Genomic DNA, 22,718 nt, shown 5'->3' on the forward strand with positions numbered 1-22,718 from the left:
GTTCTTGTTGATGCATGAATACATCGTTAAAGATACATCCATAATATGGATCGTATTTTTTGTTCATTTTTGATTATTTCTTTCAAATTCCACGAATTACATATGTACATAAACGATATATTTCAAATTTCACGAAAACTTTTTTTTGTATTACCATGAATCGGCGTATCGCATTGTTACGACACATCGAGATCGGTGTATAATCGAATGCTAACAATGCGTGGACGGTGGTTATTTACAATCTACGATTTACGTGCATGAATAGAAGCTCAATTTCATTCATGCGACTCTTCTCAGTATTCTATCGCGCAACTACATTCGAGCTATACGATCACAGTGCAAGTGAAATAGTTACGTTGCTTTTAGAACGTATACATAACGTTCAGTTATCTTTTCTTTGTATTTAACGTACTATTATATAGTAAAAATCTTTGTTTAACTAACTAACATTGCATAAAACATACTAATCTAAAATTACAAATTTCTATGTTTTGCAATCGTATAAATTAATCAAGTAAAATTCGATTATATTTTATATCTATTTCATTTCATAATTTATGTGTAATATAGATTTAAACGTCGAATGTTTAAGTTTGATCGAAAGACATTAAATGAGATTTATGAAAAATATTAATATAATATTCTAGATATTATTTTTTCAAATATACTAATATCGGGAATAAAGCTTCTTTTATCTGCTTTCATTAGATTTATCATTTGCATTATGTGCAAAAACAACCCATTATTTAAGTTATCATTATGATATATTAAATAATCAGATTTTGCATCGATTAAAATATTTACGATTGTTTTTTTTACCAATTTTTAAATGTATACAAAACCAAAACTTAATTTTTTAAAAAGGTAACTATTTATTACGTAACAGCATACTATCACGTTCATACATGTATATGTGTTTTTGAAAAATGATAAATTATGTATCTATATAATATATAAAAAAAATACCTACAACGCTGTTTGAAATTTATTTCCCAAAGTTGAAGATCGTAAACAATCTAATTATTGTAAAGATCTTATATACGATTGAAACATCACATATAATTATCAAATCAATTCTAATCAAAACTCAAAATTAACAGATGCATATGTCATAAATGTTGACAAATTAATAATAATCGTTTCAGAAGCGGCCATGCTAATCTGTGTAAATATTCTGAAACTACCCTCTATTTCCACCAATGAGAAAGAACAGAGTAAAGAGGGAGAAGAATTCGAAGGGATTCGAAAATCAGTTGACCAAGGGGTTGCTGGTACCAACAAAAGGAGGGAGAGATATTTTGTATGATTGGCTTGAGGAGTTGGCGTTGTTGTCAAATCTTCGACGATAGAAACGCAAAGATAGGGGGGAGTAGCTGGCGTGGTGTGATTGGCGGAGCTCGCGGTGCCGCCTTTCGAGTCTCACGGAGCGTCGCGCGGTCGCGCGGATCCACAGTTCGCATTCGGAGGTCTTGCGAGCTACGTCTTTTCGAGAAAGAAAAGAAAGAACGGACGGGAGTTTTCAAGTTTCCCTCTCCACGGGACTCGCGACAAAGATTCTTCGATCTGAAAAAGTGCCAAGTTTCTCTCACAGTACTCTGTCTCTGTTATTGATACACCGAACACATCCTCACGCACACATACACATACACATACAGCCACGCCACATCCACGTACACGAAACTAGACACGTACACACACACTCGTATATACATACATATATATGTATATACACGTAATCGTCTTTCGTTTTCACGGTGATCTCTACACGTGACACAAGTTGAGCATCAAAGAGGCTCCAAGGCAAGAGAGAGGCGTGCTGTTTATTCGACGCGAGAGGAAATATTCGTCGCTCCTTCGGTTTTGTTCATTTTCGACTTTTATTAATCTCCTCGTACGCTGAGAAAATCGACGGGTGTGCTTCCAATGCAAATCCACAAGAACGTATCGTTGGAGTGGCAGTTTTTGTGTTCTCGCAGTTGAAACGTATAATCGCGGTTTTCTTTTAATTAACCACCGGCTTTTGTGCTACACTCACGCTGCTCTACTCTCAAAGGAGGAGAGGAAGCTAGTTGGCCGAATCGCGATTCCAGTGTGATTTTGTGAAAAATTTAAGGAACATGTCGACCGCCGTCATGAGCACCCCTATGTTCGTCGAGTGTAGCGAGCACTTGTTCAAGGTAAGATAGTTTTCCATTTGTCACACGGTTTCGTCCTTTTGTCTTTCTCCTCTTGTTTTCGAATGTTCAATGTTTTTGAGGCGTAGGATAAACATAGGCGACAGTGTATGAGTGTGGAGTATCGTTCAACAGAGATATTAAACTATTATTGATGTACATACGTATTTCAAACGTTGAGAGTGGGAAAATTTTTTTTTTAATTTTTGGATTGCTGAACTTTGTTGTGAATCAGGTGATGTTTGATATGTTTGTTTGACCATTGGCTATCTCACATTATATCGGACGATCACTTTCTATTAAGATTATAGTATCACCATGTTCTCTATCGTTTCGAAGAATCGAGAATCCAAGTGATAAGCAGCAACAGCAGGTTCTAGATACAAAGATGGCTGGTTCAGCACGTGGCACCGTCGCGGACACCGAGAAATTCTGTATAATGTGGCCGTTTGCGTTGAATTCTCTCGCGGCCGTTGTAGTAAGTATTCGCGCTGGTACTCGCTGGTACCGTGGCGCAAACATTTGTGCAACGGTGTTGATACGTATTCTGTTCCGACTGCCACGGTCTATTGCATTGCTGAACAAATATGGAATGGAACGGTTAGAAATGGTGATGTATGGAGAATCTGTGCGGTTAGGAGATACGTTATAAAGGCCATACATTAGGAAATTGTGCGTCTTAAATAAATTATATGAAAATTAAAACTAAGTAGGCACGGTTGGCATGCGTTATCATTTCCGTGGTAAAAATATTTATTTTGGCGCGCAAAAGAATGAAAGATTGTGATGTAAGAGTTATTTTCGATCGCGTGGTCATTGCTTTCTTCGATATGTATTTGTTTCTCTATGAAATTTCTTCCTAAGCCGTTTTCGTTCCTGCATCTGTTCAATTTAACTCGATTTTCGAATTTATTTTTCGCTTCGTTGGAAACAGGGTAAAAATACTCAAAATTTTGTTCCATTCGATTTTGGACGAGAGTGAAACATTTTTTTATCTATTTTAAAATTCTGTATGTATTCTTATAAATATATGTAGCTTTCCAGGTGTCATTTGTACGAAAACAAATTCGAACTTTGGTTTTTGTATAAATTAGGGGTCGTTCTCATCATTGTATCGTTGTTATCGTTGTTAAATATTTTTTGATAAACGGTTTGATAAATGTGACTGATGATCAGATGCTCATTTTTGTGTTCAACTTTTGGAGTTCGAAAATAAGTACCTCGTTACTCACAAATATATACACATGTTTCCGATTTTGCATGGTTGATTGATTATTAAGCATTTTATTGATAACATAGCTGTTCACAGTTGATGATTTATTGGAATGAATAAAAATGAAAGCATTTGACTTATATTCATTTCGATTTCAGTTTTAAAAAATCAATATTGTATCAAATCCGTAACAGTTCCAGAATGGTTATTATATATCGTATATGATACATATACATGTTGATTATATTTGTACTGATTCTGTATATAGTTAGATCAGGTTATTTGGTAGTACTTTTGTTTATTAATTTTGCATATAGTTATCATTTTCTATAATTTGGTAAACATATTATCAATGGGGTAATTATATAGTTTTACATTCTTAGCACAGATTTTGATGATTTTCAAATATGTTATAGAAAACAAAATTCTCAACAATTTTTTCCTCTTACGAAAATATCAGACTCTCTTAGTTTCCGATATTCGTAAGAAACTGTCGCTGCCACACAATGATATTTTGTCTATACTTAGGCGACTATACAAGCATATCCGTTAATGATATGCGTTGCCGGTCGCCGTAAGGCGTCCGAATAAAATCAGCTAGTCCAAACTTGATTCTTACTTTTTAAACGTGTATACAGTCGATTTGAAAAATAAATTAACGATCACAATTTGTGGAGAAATAAATATAATAAATAATAATACATATTTTAATAGGTGATTATTAATTATTAATCGCTATTTAAATCTCTTTATGAGGAAATAAAATCACTACTGCTGGAATGTATTTCTGGAGTGTCACTTTTGTAGAGGTAATAACATATCACAAATGATGTCAAAAGATGAAAGTTAGGTTTGTATTAGTTTGAATCTAATTCAGCCGCAGTAACCCATACTGACGGATACGCTTTCATGAACGCACAAATATAAGCAGAATATCATTATATGGTAGCGACAAGTTTTTGCGAATACCACAGAAACTAAAAGAGTTTGACATTTTTTTGAAAGAAATCATTCAAGATGTTGATAAACGTACAACTATATAATTACCATCAATTATAGTATATTATCAATGATTATTTACTGTTTTTACAATAATAAGAAAAAAAATGCTTGGTTGAAAGTTGAAATGCTTTCCACTCACTAACAATAAATTGAAAACTTTAATCTATTGTTCTTAACTTTTTTGAATCGCTCTTCATTTGTTTATGTTTATACGAACAAAGTGGTATTCGGCGATTAAAAGGCATTGCAAATAACATTTAAAAAATGTGATATTGTTTACAAATGTAGAACCGATATATTTATTACTGTATTAAATCTACATAATATTAAATAATATTAGATGAAACCGATATGAGTTAGAATCTTCTGAATATACATATTATATATTTACAGAACTTTTATATAACATTTATTAAAAACTTCTTTTGGAATTGGTCCAAGCCCTGGTTAATTATTTTGAAGTCAAATCTCAAGCATTATGTTTTCTTGTGCTTGTTTCCGTTCCTTGTCGTTCGTTCTTGCTCCGGAAATCTTATTGTCAGTTCTGGGAATTTTTTTCTAATAGATGTATAGATAAAGATAAGTTATCGTGCTATCGTAAAATTTGTGAAAAGGAAGTTAAATAACTGCGGAGTTTACATCCTATGATTTTTTCAAAGATAATAAAAGTTTCGAAATATCTAATTCGTGGATTACAAAACCGTTAAAAAATAATTTTTCCTTTACTCGGAAAAAAAATATATAGATTCGACCTGTGTAAAAAGTTTGCATTTTCATTTAGAAAAGATAATGTTAAAGAAGATACGGTTCTGCAAAAGTTTTTAACCTATTATCTTACAATATATAATATCTTTCTCCATTTATTTATTTGATTTACATCAAGAACCAAATTATAATTTAAAATTTCATCAATAGAGTAATATACTTTGTAAATATTGAATTTTAAATTTAATTGACAACTTAGATCTGGGGATTTCGATAAAAAACATCAACTATATTAACTTGCTTTATATTAACTAATTTTTGTACAAATCGTGTTTTACATATTCGTTAGAGATTCCCGTCCCGTGTCAGGCACATAACATTTTCTACAATCATGGTGGAATTGTGCTTCCTTTATTTCGTCAGTTTGTTGTTTTTAACGTAATATATTGGAATAAAATTGTATCATGTTTGATGATATTCACTAATTTGAATACAAATGTCTTTGTTCACTGTTATGAGAAAACTAGCAAATAATTTTATTTATGTTGATGAACTTCCTTTTATATACATTACTGTCGATTTAGTTTGACGATAATAATAACTAAGGTGTTGCAGTTTTTCTTCTCGAATAGCAAATTATTTCGTAGATACATAATTTTTTAACGAGACTGTAAAAAAATTCAAGTTATTTTCCACTTTCTACACAAATTCGATATTTACAATTTACAAAATTTGTTCACTCAATTATTAACTGTTTGTTAACTCAATTATTACAATTTCGATATTGTTAAAATATGATCGTCATCTTGTGATTCTTTAAAAAGAATAATGAATAGAAATTTACAATTTTGACATATGAGAAGAAAAAGGAAAAAAAGACTTTGGTATTAATAATTAATAACCTCTAACACGCATTGTAATTAATCATGATTTTATTTTAATGCAATTTGTGAAGAAGATAATATCGCATACCATTATTACATTTCAAGCTTCAGTTTTCTTTCCTATTATAAAACTATCAATAATTGGATAAACAATACAATTTGTCATTCTTGATTAGAATACAAATATATACTAGATATTTATACGATTGCTAACAAGCACCAAGAATTCATTTAAGTGGTAGAATGAACTTAAACTGTGGACAATTGATCAAACAAAAGGCAAAGGAACACCTGGGCGAGCTGTGAATAAAAATACGTTTGTTCTAGTGAATCAAGCCTTCATTCATTTATTCATAGTTAAATTCCTTAACATAATTAGTTTTTAGGATAACAATTGATCGAGATAGGTGAATTTAGGAATCGCAGGAGTCTTACATATTTGGAATTACGCACAATATGTTCGGAAATGCACAATATTTTAGTCTTTTCGATTAAATATTATAATTGAATTGCGGATTTTTATACGAATTTTTAATTTTTATAATATAATGAAAAAAAAGATAAAAAGCATATTATATTGTAAATGCCTTAAATAGGATGTCTCATTTGAATTTTTGCATGTAATTATCTCCAACTATTTATTATTCAAAAAAATGTTTCAAATAAAATTTTTTTTGTTTCGAAGAGGATATCTTATGATGACTAACAGATTTGTTTAGGTGAGGGTATTTCTGATATCTTAAGATTTTTTTTTTTAAATGCAATCATGTATTTTTTTATGCACTAATGGATAAGAAATTCTTTATAAAAATTTACTAATCTATGTATATCGATTATTAATTAAATTATTAAGAGATTTTTTAATTTTATAAAATATTACAGACAAGGACAGAACATAAATATGAATATAAGAATACTGCCTCTTTTCTCGTCTTCCATACGATAGATTTTACAAAATTAAAGTTAAAATATCTTCTAAACTAATAATTTTTCGACATATTTAAGTTTCAAACATTTTTTATAATAGAAAATGTCGAATTTTATCGATTAATGCACAAAAAATATGATTCTTATATGATCTTTAAAAAAATAGAAGTAAAAGAGGTAAAAAAATCTGAGATCTCGGGATCTCGAAATCTCGAAATCTTGTGATCACAATGTCTCCCTCGAAATACAGTAAGTTTTACTTGAAACATTTTTTATATTAATAACGAATATTTTTGGAAATAATTGCGCGTAAAAGTTTAAATGGGATATTCCGTATATATTTTTATACTATTTTTATTCTGTGCAATTTTTGCATTTTAAAATTTCTTACAAATGCATAAAAATTTTCAATTTAGTTATAACACTTTTTAATGCAATATACTGTATACCCTTTACATACGCGATCCGTTATACTCTCGAAGAATTTATAAACGAAAAGGCGACCTTGAAGTCTTCATATTGCTAAAATTTTCTCGCATCAGATGAACAGGAAGCTTCTCGAAGTTGTTATTGTTATTGTTTATGCTCATGCCAGACAAAATTGTAGGGCGCTGCGGTGTTTGTTTTATTATGAACTTTTTTTCCCCCTCTTTCCTTTTCAGCCATTTCAGCTGTTTTAGTTCGTAACTTTCCTCGGCAATTTCACCTCAACGATTTCGAAACTCGTTCGATGGAGGAAGAGCCTTTCGACTTTCGTGGTCGATGACCATCTAAGACGCCACATGAAATTTCGACTTTTGAATTTAGATAATCGTTTCCTTTCGTCTAGATGTTTTCTTCTTTCCTGGCTGTGGCTGTCCGAGTACACAGTCTTTTCTACTTCTATAAAATAAACTCTTATAACGTTTCTTTATAAATAAATTTTCGTGTTTTACTTTAGTGCGCAAACGACTTTAACGGTGTGTATAGAATGTCTCGTTTAAATCGATTCACTCAGATTTTAACTTTATAACTATTTATAATATAAAACAACGTTCGAAATAAAATTTGAATGATTTTAAAGGTACATAATTTTGCATAAATAATTTTTTAATTTTTTAAAGGTACATAATTTTGCATAAATAATTTTTTTTGTAGCATAGAAAATATATGTGTATAATATATATATATATATTTTAAATGCACTAATTGATTGCCACTCATTTTCTATAAAAAGGTATTAACCCATGCATATTGAAAAACTATTAGTTTAGGAGATATTTTAACTTCAATTTTAAAATTTATCGCATGGAAAAGGAAGAAACATTGTTCCATTGAACTTTTTTTTCGAACACCTTTTTATATTGTCAATATTTGGCAAATATCCAAGTAGATTGATTTAAATCGGACACCCTATACATATATAGAATGTATACATATATACATAGAATTTGGACAAGCTATTGTTGGCAGAGTAATTCTGTAAAAATCTACGTACAAGTTGCACATATTGTTACACTACGTAACCAATGCTCGTTCGAAATCAGAAAGTAGACAAAACTTTCTAGTTCAAATTCAGGAAGTTGCAATCGTGTGAGTATAAGTCGTGTTCCTTGTAATTCACGCGTAAATCCTTGGCTCGCATAAACACGGATACGATATTCATCCATAAACCTCAGACAATCCATATACAACCATACATATCTAATAAACATGCGTGGAACGTTAGATACTTCAAAGAAATTATTCATATAGAATACCAAGAACTACAATGCTCTCATTTTATTCCGGACGTGTACACGGTAGTGTAGTTCGTCTTTTATTTCCTTCTGGCTGTTAGGACGAATTGGAATATTGTCGAGCCAGGGATTTTGAGCTCATTGTAACGCTAAATGAATATATATGTGTATATAAATATAAAGTGTACAGTGTATCAGACGAGAAATGTCAAGCAAAAATTTGAGTATATGTGTATTAAAATATAATAACAATGTACCAGATGTTACGATATAAACACGTATTCTAAAATTTACTTATATTGCGGATTTGAATTTGAATTAATTAATTATAATATTGAGTTTTTATCTCTGATATAATACAATTGAGTATAAATATCTGTAGTAAATTATATTGGATTACTAAAATTTTGGTTAGTTAATTTTATTTTATATTTTACATTCTCTCTGATGGAGATTAATAATAAAATTAAGTTGGAAATTATAAAATTCAATAATATGATAACTTAATTATTATGGCTCACAATGTCCATCCACAAATTACGAATTAACATAACTATTACATGTTAATATTACATAAAAGTTAGTTATATTAATTCTCAACTGATGTCAATTGTCTAAATGTAGATATCTCAATAAATATCTCAGAGAAATTAATAATTTCAAAAGAAATATGCAAAACATAAATACATATATAACATATTGCGACACAACTCAGAAAAAGCGATTTTCAAATTCTCATTATAATTATGAAAATCTTATTTATAGATTTTCATAATTTGGCCGGTAGGAAAAAAATTGTTTCTGTTTCTAATTCGTGTAATATTGTATTGCATTTTACAAATATTTTTTATTCTAATTTTATTCTTGACTGTCATTGTGAACAAATGTATATTGATAAGATATCGAGTTGCCAACTTCGAATTGCGTTGTTTCTTTCTAATTAACAAAATAGTATCTAATTTTATTCAAGACTAGTTTTTCGCTTCTTCTAGAAAACATACCTTTCGAGTTGTATCACTTTTTTCGCAATGTATTATGTAATAAATTACAATTTTTCACGTGTAATTTTATAATGCGAGTCGCTCGATTATCCAATCACTATGAATAAAATTAATTTGGATAAAAATTGGAAGTTATATATAATTTATTGAATTATTATAATGATGTATTAATCTCAAATTGGATGCAGATTAAAAACATGATTAGAGATTAATTTATGATTTCGTATTCTGTTTCGTATTATATCGAAAATTTTATTCAGTCTATTGGATACAATATGTGTGTGTAGAATCTGTAGAAACGTGTTAGAGACAATAGATTTCGAAGACTGGAACCACTTTGAAACAACAGACGTTAAATTATTCATCACGAAAAGATGGAGAAGAGAGAGACAGGTCGTTAAAAAAGACTGATTCGAATCGGTGATCGGGCAACGTTGAAGGAAGCGGCGAGCGCTACCCTCTCTGTAGAATGGTTCTGGATTTTTCTGAAAGTGGAAACCTCGCCCTGAGCGGGCAGTGTGTTCGAGACTGCACCACGCTGGTAACAGCAAGAAAAAGCGGCCTGGCAAATGCAAGCCGTAAGTAGCAGGAACCTGTTGCTTCGGATTTACGGTGAAAAGAGAACCAACTGAGAGAAAGACGGGGTTCAGCCGAGAGACTCAAAGACTTGGCAGGAGAAAAACGAAAAGAAGACTAGACAAAGCGAGGAACTACACGAACAATGGATATGTGAAGACGATGATAAACGATTGGGATAAAATAAAAAGAGCGCACGATGCTGAAGATTGATGGAGAAAAAGTGAAAAAATGAAAAGGAGATGAAAAATGGAAAGACAGCGACAGAGAGAAAGAGAGAGCTAACTTAAGTAGAAATGGAAATGGCTAAGTAAGAAAGGTGAAACGAAAGGAAGATGGAGTATGCATCAGTCGTTAAAAAGAAAAGGAAAGGCAGAACCTGGTTTGTCTTGAATCTGGTTTCAATGCAAATTTGTGTATTCGTGATCGGGTTGATATTTCTACGTCGTATCTTTTATTATCGCCACGAATTTTCCATATTTTTGAAAAGAAACAGGTTCTGTTGGTTGTAAAACGTTGCTGAAAAAGAAGAGATTGGAGCATCTGTTCGTGCAACTGGCTTGGACAATTTTTTAGATAGAACTAAGAGTGGAATACTTGTTTTCGCCTGTTATATATTAAAATTATATCAGGTTGCGTATTTCGATTTTTGAAATTACACGGATAGAATTAGTGTGATTGCCATGAAATTGTTCAAAGAGAATGAACTTTCTAAATGTTGGCCAGAATCTGTAATTAGAAAATTAAATTTTAATTAAATTTTAATCGCAAGAATAATCGTTTTGCAGATATTCGATTTCGAATTGCGGGAACATAAAACAAGATTTCTTTTTGTGATCTTGCATATCGCTTATAATACTCCATTGCCATTTATAATTTTTACAGTATTCACGTGTATCTTGTTATCCAGTTTAAAGTCCGTGTAATCTTAGATTAAAGTAGGGCAAGCAAAAACCAGTAGTTCTTTTTTAGATACTGTCATTAAAATTATAAATATGTTCATTGATCAATCATTTTTCAAAAAAACGAAGGAAAAGTGAGAAATAGCATGAAATACAAAATGTCTCTGCAATATAGGGTACAGTATAGTAACGCGTAAGTTTTCTAATGGCAGAATGTTAATTAGGCTAAGCTAAGTCGGACCGGTTGTCTTGAAACGAAATGTACAATATAACCGAACTGTGGCATTAACCGTAAAGAATCAGGAGACGTCGGTCGAGTGCTTTTTGCGATGGTAGAACGACGTTGAAAGAATTTCTCATATTCCGAAAAAGAAACTGGTCGAACAAAAGGGTAGGGAGGTGAACAGGAAGGGGCTTCTGGCTATTTGTGCACCTTGCTCTCTCTCTCTCTCTCTCTCTCTCTCTCTCTCTCTCTCTCTCTCTCTCTCTCTCTCTCTCTCTCTCTCTCTCTCTAGGCAGAAAGAAGGCTGTGGTCGTTAAGAAAATATTTTACAGATCAAAAAATTTGCATGATGTTTTTTCGTGAGTTTGTTTTAAAAAAATTCATTGCACCATATGTGAAAATAAATTTCATTAAAAGATTATACCGCTGCATTAAAAGATTATATCACTGAATGTCTGTGAGTTATCTACGCAAATGCATTCTAGTATTGCAGAATCATTATATTAAGCTTACAACGTACAATGTGTTTCAATTTTCTCTTACTTCCTCTTTTGTTGTTATATTTTTATTTTCCTTGAGAATTATGTGTAGTACATCACGTTTGGAAGTAAGATTATTTAATATTTTAACGCTTTATAATCTTTACTTTGAATTGAGAAAAAGACAGAAAGAAATGGCAAAGTTTTAATCTGGAAGAACGTTAGACATAAAAAAGAGATTAACGGAACTGTAAGAAGATTGTAATTTTATTTCTTTTTTTATGTAGAAATGTTATATCTTTCTTTCATGCATGTGACTACAGTTTGTTTATCGAGTCCAATGAGATAAGGCAATAACATAAGCAAAATGTTCACGTAATCGATTGCTGATTACAGTTATTGGTTCCTATAGAGTGTCGTTTGTCGATTTTTACGGGAAAAAGCGTTATTCTTCACAGAATACCATCTACCGCGGTTCTTAAAAATATTTAGACAATCTTTAAAATTAAATAACGTATTTTGTAATTTTGTTTATTTGATTATTTAGGTATATTTATATCGATAACGAGTTTTCCATTTTATAATGAAAATAAATAAATTATGGATCACAAAAATAAAACCATAAGTAGATTTGCCCATGCATCATTACGAACAGTTTATGTCTACTGCTTTGACAGACTACAATTGCAAAATACATGCTATTTTTTAAGCTATTTTGAAACACTTTTTTAGTACGCTGCATATAAGATCTTTTGGTAGTAATTAATAGTTAGTCTCTTTATTAGTAAAAGATTGTGATAGTTGGTTTTTAAAATGCCAATAATTTATTCACATGGCATTTAAAATTTCACATTACCGCTTTTTTGCGCATAACTGACTTACACTGATTGGCTTCTTAACCCTCCGAGTACCGCAGCATAGTGACCCATGCCGGAGTCACTGCTGACTCACACCAATACTTCACTAACACATAGCGGCTCAAGTTCGAGATGTACCAATATTGTACGAGCACAGTTACGGTTGTTCGAGCTCTAAACGTTACTATAATAATATAATAAATTTCGAGTTATGCTCGGATTTTCGTTGTATGTATACAAAAAAAAAAAATAATAGATTGACAAATTATAAAAAAATTATATGTATTGCGACGTATTGCAATATATTTCATAACATATAATTTTTTGGATTTTTGTTGAATGGGTACTACAAACATTTCTTTTGCACGAATCGCATACAGGCGGAGTATCTGTTATTACTTCCTATGCAGAAACAGCACCTAGCACGCTTATTGTAATAAAATGATGATTGTATGGTGGATTGTATTTCACTAACTATACAAATATTGCGTGTATGATACGAGTCTGGGAGATGTGTGCTTCTCTCCTCATGAAAGACTGACTCACTATTGCTAAGAGACTAAATGTTGCTGCGTGCGCCAGCCAAGGATCCTTTTTCCTAGGCTTGGCTTTGTTTCTATCCTTACCGAGATGGGACATCTGAAAATTCTCGGCAAGGTCGAGCTGTGGTGGGGGTGGTGTCTTTTCACACAAATATGTAGCTTTTCACTGTGTGCGTAATCGTTTTCAAAACGACGTGGTACGAAGAGTGACTCCGGTATGGTATTCGTAGGGTTAACCAGATGCGTATATATATATATATATATATATATATATATATTCTTTTTTTTGCTCGTCAATATCAGGATAGATTCGCCGATTGCATTTTTAAGGCTTCGGGTCTTCTTTCTTTTTCGTGAAACTTACGTATTCATTTTTAAGAAGAATCTGATCAATCCTCACTAAAAAAAAATTTAAAAAAATCATCATGGTCGTGTATCTGTATCTAGAATTCAGCTTATTCTCGCCCAGAATTTTCAAACTGAATGGATATATTATCGTATTCGATGTCATTTCACATTTTTCTTTTATCGTTATCCTAGATCGTTTTATATTTTTGCTATATTTAATAAATATAATAAACGTAGCCATTACTATGAGAAATCAGTAGAAATTGTTAAGATTAAAGTAAAAGAAGAAAAGTTCATCCAGTTTTTTGAATTAAAATTTTTATATCGTTGTTAAAAAGAAGAGAAAAAATTTTTTAAAAAATTGGAATCATATTCCGAAGATGAGAATTTGAGAGTAGCAACAGATCCAGGATTTCTCGGGCAGATGCAATCTCCTTTTTTTATTCTTTTAGACTGAGATTCGAGCATGTCTCCCTTTTGCGGTTCTTCTCCCAAAAAAATTGAACGAGACGGTCGAGAAATGTTCCCATATTGCTGAAAAGAAACTGGATACACAATAGCATGGAAGGAAGACGAAGAATGAGTGTGACTGGTGTGCACCTTGCTTTTCTGCATCGTTCACAACACGCGGTCTTCCTTCTCAAGGAAGCCTGTCTCACACGAAAAAAGCGAGAGTGCCACAGAATATTTTTCTGGCCTCGTCCCTTCCTACTCTCTTTCTCGATATTCTAGCACCTCTCGATTTCACTTTCACGCTTGATTTACTTGGCGAGATCCACCTTTCCAATTAAAAACTTTCCACGCCGCGTGACTGCTCCACCGAAAAGACTCGGGGCCAAGTTTCTGCCCATTCGATGGGGAACTAACCCGTTGACGAGAAATTTGACGTTTTATGGGTCCGCTTAATCGCGCGTTGAGCTCAGAAGGAGACAGTGGTTGAAAATTTTATTGTTTTAGAAAGTGGCGCAGATCTTGATGAAAGCAACCATGTTTCTTCAATCACTCTTATAATGACTATAATAATCATGATTGCAAACTAGTTTCGAATTTTGATTTGTAATGAAATCGTGCTCGATCGCAGAAATAATTTCTGATAATAATTTCATATCGCGTTTTTTCTACTTCGAATGTTTCTTCTCCTTCCTTGTACATATATATAATTACACAGAGAATCTTTTTATATGTTTGTCGGAAAATATATAATGGAGTTATAACATTTCTGTTTTTAGTTTTTTTTTTCAACATTGTCTATCGAAATATAGTTGGTATATTGTTTCAACTCATAATTGTTGGTCACGATTATAAATGCATAGGTTTAGGTTAGTATTTAATAAAAAGAACAATGTTGATTACCATACTAAGTATTTATTTATGCTCATAATATTGTTCAATATTTATGTCTTTTATACAATGTAATATAAAATCTCTCGTTTGAATAATAATGAGTTATTGATTTTCATGCGAATTTATATCTTTAAGGATATAATTAAAAAAAAATAAATAAAATCTCGGGAAGAAATTCTTTTACGTGTTATAAAAAGCTTCATATTTTCTTTCCGTATATCTTTCAGCATCTTAAAATTTTCTATACGTGCATAGATATTTAAAATATTTTTTTACGATGTAGCAGTTTAAGTTCATGAGCTTAGTTGGTAAGGAAAGAAAAACAAGGTGACGAATGAAAAGAAAGGAAAAGTAAAGGCATCTGTTTCGCTAGTGGACTTGTCGGTAAGGCTCCTGCCTTCGATACCGATAAAAGAGGTAAGCGTATTAGTATTATCAATAAAATTACATTTCAATTATTTTCTTTGAACACAATAATCACCATTTATGACTATAGTATTCTAACAGATCAAATTGATTCCAAATCTAATTTTAACTTGATTCATAAAGCATTATGGCACTAATGATCTAAGACCATTATTTTTTTCGTAAATACGTATTTTGTACGGTATGCATGAAATCAGATCGAATAAGAAATAAATTCGTCAGAGCTCTTTAATTAGTAACTAGATGTTGAATAAAACATATCGAAATGGAAGATTGTTATGCTATTGCTATTGCGATCGCCACAAAAATACTGTTTTGCAGTATGTCTTTAATAATAGAGTATCGATAGGAATAGAGAGAAAGACGAAGAGAGAGAGAGAGAGAGAGAGATGTAGCGGCGATCGAAGCGAGACTCTCGAAGAAAGGTGTGTCGGTGGAGCGTGCAGGCGTTGCATTGCTAAAACATTATACTTGGAACACGAACCTTGTTGAGAAAGGTAGGAATAGTGATTAGCGCGGTGTATATAAGTATTCTGCGTGCATCGAACAGCTATTTCGAATGAGATATTGTGTTGTGTTCCGCTGCGTGACCGGAATAATGAATTCATCGTTAATGACTTGTTATTTTCTTCTTCTACCTCTTTTTTTTTTCTCTTTTTCCGCTTTACTTTCCCCTCTACTGTCTACGATCAATTAATCGTTAACGATGAAAGGAAAACTGGTACGTCGACTGTGATTTAAAAAACGAAAACAAACGTGAAAGTTGCTTGGGTCTGAGTGGTAACTGTGACGTGCAAAGTAGGCCGTCAAAAGAAAAATCGCGATCGAGAATTGCTTTGCTCCGATTGAAACTATTTGGCCATTGCATGTGAAATGGTCGATTTCACAAAAGCATGTCGTTTCGAAGCTAGCTTAGTTGCTAAATGTGCCGTTTGTAACTTCAAGTCCAAAGTTAGCCGAGTACAATGGGTTGTCAACGATGCGATTGAAACCATCGATTAAGATTTTTAGTTGTAATAAATTAAATTAATCGATGTATTAATAATTAATCAATATAGCTGAATTTATTTTTAGCGTTTCACATTCGAATTTCTCATCGTTTTGGTTCAGAAACATGCATGATAGTCGTTCGTTTGAAAGTCACATGCTCCAATATATGTAGATAGGCTTGCACTAGTACTTTCTGCTTGGCTGAACTTGTTAGTTGCATTAAGTAAAGCTTCTTTCTCTATCTCCTCAACAATGTTATAGGCTTCCGGTGTAATTTATCTCGGCATGAAGCTTGATCGTTGCTTGAGTAACTTTACCTCATTATGGTTATTCAGGTCGCTAACCACGTTTGAAGTTTTTTTTTTTACCTTCGTAATGAATCGGTCGAGGCTTGTCGAGTATTGTTAACTAAATGACACAGAAAGTAATCGGTGTTTTCATTATCGCTTGACGTTCCTTTTGAAGCTTCTCTCTATGAATATTTCTTGCATGTAATTTGTTTTCGTTTGGAAAATTTTCTATGGTCAATCATTTATAAATTGATTTTACTGGTACATAATTCTAAGAAAATGGTCGCTGTCATTCCACGACGAACAACAATAATAGTTAGATATCTAGCATTGTTATTACTATGAGTGTCTCTTCGTAATTAAGTGAAAAAAAATGAAACAAAAAAAAAAAATTGTTTTTATATGAATATAAGATACAAATTTCCTATGAAATTTTATCCATAAATTATTTCTTAATTATTTGTTATTGTAAAAATCAAATACAAATTTCCTATCTTAATTAGCTTCATTTTTTAAATTATTTTCTTGAAAAATTATTGCTTTTATCCTTGGACAAACACAAGAAATATTATTTGCATAAGCGTATTTGTTCAATCGATAAATCTATTATTACGGTGTTAAAATTTTTTATGGTACAATAGAGAGAGATATGTGTGTACCCTATTATGGAATTCATTAAGCACAGTTTAAGTTAGACGGAAATGGACTGTGAGGATGAGCAACGTTGTTAACGAGCAATCGATAAGATATTCTACATGCGAACTGCCTTCCATGCCTACTTTCAGCCACGATTCATCCTTTTCACTAATCATTACTTTTAGAGATATTGATGCGCATATAAATTGTTATAAAATCATCACTGAACAGTTGCTTTGTTCACGTTATTTTCTGTTTTATCTGAACAATTTGTCACTGTATTATCTATTCTTTCCTATTATTTAATTCTTTGCTTTGTTCACGTTATTTTCTGTTTTGTCTGAACAATCTGTCACTGTATTATCTATTCTTTCCTATTGTTTAATTCTTTGCTAAGGAATTCTTTTTTTACGCGGTAATATATATTTATTGCTGGTAATTAATTGGCATTCGATTTTTTTGTGATCACAATGCGCGCTTGCTTAAACAATACCGCGTACGTTGCTTCGAGAAGAGCTTCGGAAAAGAATCTAACTCACTCATGGTATATAGCTGTGTGTGAACATTTGCGTGTTTTTTATTCGTTTTGGGATATTTACGAATAATGTATAATTGCTTATTAAAGTATTCGAACATTTGTAAAAACGTTATCAATATATTGTGTGTACTATATAAAACATTCTGAAATTTTATTAATATTGTAACAAGAATTAACTATTAACTATTATATATTTAGTTAAGTTCAAAACAAAACTAAAAATATGTGTTGGAATTACAAGATATTTCACATACATCACAAAACTATTCTAACTACAATCCATTTTATTAATAAGCAATCTTTAATACTTACTAAATATATTAGTATTTTTAATAAATATTCTTATGTACATTTTCAAATTATAATGAATGCTTTATTATGGCTTTAATGAAGTGTTAAAATGTATAATATTTAATATATATGACTAGTAACTATAACTACCTCCAATTTATTAACGGAAGTTATTCTGTAGGGAGCCACAGTGATTCTTTTATAGGGATTTTAGAGATATTTTGAAAATATTAATTTACCTTTTTAAATGGAATCCTATATTTTTTAGTCCTCTATGTATGTAATGTAATTTTTCGTAATATAATTTATATATATTTTGAAAAATTTATATGTATATCGAAAAATTATTAATTTAAAAGACACTTTAGCATATTTAAATAGTTTAATATAGTAGATAGTTTAGTAGATATATATTCAGTAGATATTTTTTCACAGTCTCATTTCAATTCATTTTAATTATTTTGCAATTATTTATTATTTAAAACAATGTTTGAAATAAGATTTATTTCGATTTTATGATAATCATCAGATTTGTCTAGCTTCCGAAATTTTCCGAAATAGAATCACATTTTTTTCTATACGTTGACCAATGTAGAACGAAAAGTATAACTAAACACATAACGAAGAATAAGTCGATGCTTTAAACTGTTATAATTTTGTAAAATAAAATAACGCGATAACCCACTTGGTTTCATTTTAAAGCTGAAGTTTCAATTTTCACAATCTTAAATTCGTTTTTTTTTTTTTTTAAAGATGATTTTTCATCATGTAACGGGTAGGAAAGTAAATTTTTTTTTCACAAAAATTGTAAAAATTCGTACGGTTTTAAAAACAATAAAAAATTTCACATATCTGGGGTACCGACTTAAGAGTAACGGAAAGTACAATGAACACAAAATATATGACAAAGAAAGCGAATGTGATAATGAGGCATGCATGGGGATTGGAGAGAGAATGTTCAGCGACGATTATGGGAGGAGAATGAAGATATTCGACAGTCTAGTCGTGGGAATCCTGGCCTATGGAGCAGAAATATGGGGATGGACGGAAAAAGCGGAATTATAGAGAATACAGAGAAAATATATTAAATGGACGCTTGGTCTGGACATCAGGACACCAGACTATATAATCATGGAGGAAACGAAAAGAGAGAAACTGAAGATTGGCTTGGCAAAAAGAACGGTAGAGTATGAAAGAAGGATAAAAAGAGAAAGAGAGGGAGGAATAGTCAAAGAATGCATAAAAGAAAGGAAAGCAGGGAAAGGGAACCAAGAAAGAATAAGGGAAAGACAAGATCACCTCAAAATATGTGGTTTTAGCAAGATAGGAGTAGAACAATTGTGGAGAGAAGGGAAACCAGCAGGGAAAATACTAAGAAAAAGTGAAGCGTAAATACAAAGACAAAGACAGTGGAATAGAATTCAGAAGACGAGATACAATTGGAAGTATAAGTATCTGGTAACAGGGGAACTACCAAAATATTTGAAGGAGAGAAGGAAAAATGGAGAGTCAGAAGGTGATAGCCAGAGCAAGATGCGGCACCCTAGAAAATAGAAGTAAATTTTGGGCGAGCGAAGAAGAACGGAAATATGAATTGTGCGAGGATGGGGAAGGAACATTAGAGCATTGGAGACACTGTAGAGAGATGGAGACAACAAATGCAAATCTGGAAGAGATACTGAGTGAAGAAAGCGGGAAAGAAGTGGTAAAATAGCTTAGGCGAATAGAAAGGAGAAAGAAAGATAAAAAGAGACAGAGAGAAGAGAAAGAAGAGATAAGGCAGGTTTAAAAAGAAGAGAGCAACAAAATAAACATAAAATAAAATCAAAGAATTAGGTTAAGATACTTAAATAGACAAAAGAATAGCATAGTTGTGATAAATATAAGTGTAGGATAAAGCAAAATAGGATACAAAAATATTATATAAATATTATAACATGTAAAATTTAGAATAAATGCAATGTAAAAACCAAAGTCAATTTCAAGGCCAAAGAAGCTGAAATAAGTATACATACATATATACTAAAAAAAAAAATTTTAACTATATCTACCGTGGTCTTGAAAATTGAAATCTACTATCATGTTATTGAACATGGAACATTAAGATTAGATGACGAAATGTTAGGATTTCTTGAATCTTGAATGTTCAAAGTTTAATAAAGTGACCAAAATGAATGAAATAAAATTTTCCATGTTTTTGCATATCTATGAATTTTTTAAACTTTTTTTTTACAGAAAAAAACACTTTTACGTTTGCTACATGTCAAAATGTCATATTGAAAAACGAATTCAGGGTAGTCAAAATAGAAGTTTTATGCTAAATAGATTGTCTTTGTTTATAACAGTCAATAGTTTTTCATTTAAATTAATTGCGACGCAAAACTGACGCCACGTAAATAGTTTGTATGTCAGAATAATGATGGTAACACGATGAAAAAAGTTTTTTGGGACAGTCAAAACATCTTACAAAAAACTACATATTTTGCTTTTTTTGTATTCTACGAAATGCTTAAATACTGAATAAAATATTATTTATATTAAAATTCTACGTGTGTGCTCAGTTTTGCTCATCACTGTGGCTCTCTATAAAAAAATTATGGCTGAAGTTCCAAAAGACCCCGCTGATAGATCGACAGAAAATTTTGAGCAGATAAAGGACATAAAATTTTAACTTATTAAATTCCGAGATATTTATAAAAATATTTATTAAATTCCGAGATATTTATAAAAAAAATCTTGTACAATACAAATTGAAATTTGCATATATCAATATTAATATAACAATCTTCGCTATAGTATTCACATATCTAGGATACCGACTTAGGAGTAACGGAAAGTACGATCAACACAAAATATATGACAAAGAAAGCGAATGTGATCGTTGGTAATTGTCGAGTAATCGCCAACACAATAGCAATGTCAATTTCATCATTCGTTTAGTCGAACCTATAAATAAACAAATATTTACGGGTAATGCATATATGATATATGCAGCTATCCTTGTCGTTTATTTTTCTAGTAATGAATAAAATTTTTACATTTTTACAATTAAACGAAATAGTTCCTCCAGTTTAAATTAGTTTTTTTGGAGAGCATTGCAATTGACGGTCATAGTTCGTAGAAGGTGTTGAATGACCAATTCCGTGCAAATAGGAAAGACAAGGTCAAAGAAAGATACTTTTGAGTGTTTTGAGAGTAATTAAATAAAAAACTTTTAATTGATAATAGTTGTTTCTCCCTAAACATATCTGACAGTAAACAGTCTTCCCATTTGATTCATGGAACGGAATAATTAATGCAATACCGGAAGAAACAACATTAGAGCTGTTAAAAATACCAAAGAGTACAACAGAACTTATTCAACCATAAGACTTCTTTAGCTTCCGTATTTGGAAAAATTTTGCAAGGAAAATTTGGGATTTAACCATTAATTTGAACATCAACCTCAATTTACATATCTGAAATAATATTATAAAATTACAGTCACTAATTCATAACCAATTATCCTCTTCTAGGTATAAAGAAATGTTTAAATACGTGTTTAAATGTGGTGAAACGTAGATAATAGGCCATAAGAATTCGAAAATTCAGTGGAGTTTTGTTTCACAAATTTGCAATTTGAAATTACAAACTGTTTTGATTGTATGAATTTGTTACTTTAAAATGCTTGTGGTGTAAAAATCATGTTTATATCACTTCTTAAAAAAGTACTATTACTGTGAAAATTACATTGAATGATTGATCGTGTCTTGGTCGTATTTATTTAAAAACAGTGGTTAGTGTGTTGGACAATAAAATTAGCTTTTTTCAGAATTACAACAATTCAATTATATACTCTGTTTTGTACGTTTAATTAGAAAGTTTTGAAATTAATGAATTTTTTGTAATACAAAAATCAAGATTTCAATTTATTTGTAGTTTGTGTTTAAATATAGTTTTTATAAACAAATATTCAAGAAACTGTATTAACATTTATTTGGAAAAGTTATCAAAAATTATAAAAAATACGCTGTTTTAAATATATTGTTTAAACAAATGGTTATTTTCGCAAAGTGATATATACCATTAAATTGTCGTTAAAAACCATTAATTTTCCTCAATTTATACAAAAACTGTATCTTCACTTATTTCCGAGATATTTGATGAAATAAATTCCGGAAATGAAGTTTGACTTCATTGTATATAAATGGAATATATGTAGAGTGTTACGTTCAAATGCGAATATCTCTAAAAAATGTTTCTACAAGAGTTGTTTGAAATAAAGGAGCACGTTATGACATAATTATGCCTTTAACACATTATACCTTTTCTCTTGATAGAGTAGTGGGGAAGAGTTCAAGATCAAATTAATTTTTTTAAATGGGATCCTATATTTTTTTTTTTATTCATAAGTTATAGTGAATGTTGAGATAAATTCAATAAATTTATCACATAGACAGGGTGGTTCACGTAACTTGTTCACCTCGATTAATTTCTAAGGTATGCATTGTATGAAAAAAATTTGTATGCAAAGATTTGTAGAGCACATTTTGTAGTGCATGTATATTTTTTTTTTTTTTTTTTTTTGTAATAAATGGATAGGATTAATGAATACGTTTTGAAGATTTTGCGATCATCTCTATTTTTTTAAAAATGTAATGTTTCATTCATTA

At 31.0% G+C, this 22,718-nt stretch overlaps 1 protein-coding gene across 1 annotated transcript in view; it reads left to right on the forward strand.

Moving 5' to 3' along the window:
• The first annotated feature begins 1,429 nt into the window (after window positions 1-1,429).
• LOC122534719 (protein TIS11) overlaps window positions 1,430-22,718 on the forward strand; it is a 39,922-nt gene continuing 18,633 nt past the window's right edge. The window contains exon 1 of the mRNA XM_043665632.1: window positions 1,430-2,177. Within this exon, the coding sequence (XP_043521567.1) occupies window positions 2,118-2,177 (60 nt within the window). The 5' untranslated portion in view covers window positions 1,430-2,117. The remainder of the gene's footprint in view (window positions 2,178-22,718) is intronic.

The sequence above is a fragment of the Frieseomelitta varia genome, unplaced genomic scaffold, assembly GCF_011392965.1.
Source record: "Frieseomelitta varia isolate USP_RPSP 00005682 unplaced genomic scaffold, Fvar_1.2 scaffold_631, whole genome shotgun sequence".
NCBI classification, from domain to species: domain Eukaryota; kingdom Metazoa; phylum Arthropoda; class Insecta; order Hymenoptera; family Apidae; genus Frieseomelitta; species Frieseomelitta varia.